A 1,474-nucleotide genomic window follows, 5' to 3' on the forward strand; every position below is an offset into this window, starting at 1 on the left:
TACAGTAACACGGTGGTAGTACCACAGTGGTGCCTCATACCATAATGAGTAACTAAAACACGTCAAACTTTTTGTGGAAATGTGAAATGGCGCTTGGCAACTCGGATTGTTGCCTAGGACAGAAACTTATGTAGTAACCCTCGTATATGTACTCTTTTTATCCAAAAATATTGGTCACCCTACATGTAAGTCTCAATAAGCAAGAGAATTCGACTTGAACATTTTTTAAACTTTTATAATTAGATCGCTTTAAGATAGAGACAGGGGACATGGACGATAATAAATTATTTTTTTATAAATTTTAAATCCTATCTGAATGACTGTCTAGCATTGCTTTGGGGCACATATAATTACATTGCTAACATTGTATCCTACATTGTATGTCAAAGAATGTTTATTTACAGAGATATTTTATACACTCCATATACCTAATGGCACAATGGCACAATTACAAGCTGACCTTATTTTCTAAATAAATGACAATTATGAAATAAGAAACCTCTACATATGGGAATTTTTGGCTATTTCAATTTTGACGAGGCCATTTTGAAACATGTCGTTTGGAATTCGTAAGAAGTAATTAAAACCCTATTTTATATTTGAATATTCTATTCAGTGAGCCTTCGGAAACTACTTAAGTAGTAGAGTGTGAACGAGACATTCCACACGAATTAAAAACAAATAATTCTACACTTTAGTATCGTTTGGTATTTACTGAAATATGCAAATTGTGGTTTTACATTTGTGACAGACTAACTAATGAGCTACTATTTTGTTAAGCTGCAATCGCACGCTGACAAATGAAAGTAAATTTTATTACTCGGAACTTTTCAAATATGTATGTTCCTTGTAGTACAATGGAACTAATTGTAAAAAAAATATTTCACAGTGGATCCACTTGTATGGGGAAAGTGACCAAAAATATTTCCCACGTAAATATCAAGCTAATACGCCGGGTACAGCTATGTGCTGCTGCTAAGATTTTTATACGAAACCCATCTTTCCCTTCTGGAGGGGGTGTATGGTATGAATTGTTTTATGCTGTTAATACAAAATGTCTTGAACTGAAGTACCGATTATCTTATGATGCAAAAATTGGCATGGGGAAACAAATAAAATTATAAAACAACATAAAAGCAAACCAATTTAACAGGTAGAATAGGCCAACATTTTTGTCTGAAAATTGGTAAAACTTTTAATAAAGATCTTATAGCGTTTATCCTGGAAAACACGTACCGCCCACGTAAGTCACATATGGAAGAAAAATTCTTGACCTTACTATTGGTGTCGAATATGTTAATTTATGTGGTCAGACAACAGAGTTATACCCAAATATATCTATAGAAACCATATTCTGGGATAGCTTTATTCTGCGGCCCACCGTTTAAAGTCTGACACTAGATGGCAGCTCATATTAATACTGGATAATCTTAAACCCATGGCCTATATTGGCATATTATTCCCGTGCTGGGCA

General features: G+C 33.9%; 1 protein-coding gene across 1 annotated transcript in view; it reads right to left on the reverse strand.

Annotated features, from left to right (window-relative positions):
- ine (solute carrier family 6 member inebriated) overlaps positions 1 to 365 on the reverse strand; it is a 51,103-nt gene extending 50,738 nt beyond the window's left edge. Inside the window, exon 1 of the mRNA XM_073965340.1 lies at positions 355 to 365. Coding sequence (XP_073821441.1) covers positions 355 to 365 — 11 coding nt within the window. The remainder of the gene's footprint in view (positions 1 to 354) is intronic.
- Positions 366 to 1,474: the final 1,109 nt, after the last annotated feature.

The sequence above is a fragment of the Musca autumnalis genome, unplaced genomic scaffold (assembly GCF_047663935.1).
Source record: "Musca autumnalis isolate F117 unplaced genomic scaffold, ASM4766393v1 scaffold_2, whole genome shotgun sequence".
Classification (NCBI taxonomy): Eukaryota; Metazoa; Arthropoda; class Insecta; order Diptera; family Muscidae; genus Musca; species Musca autumnalis.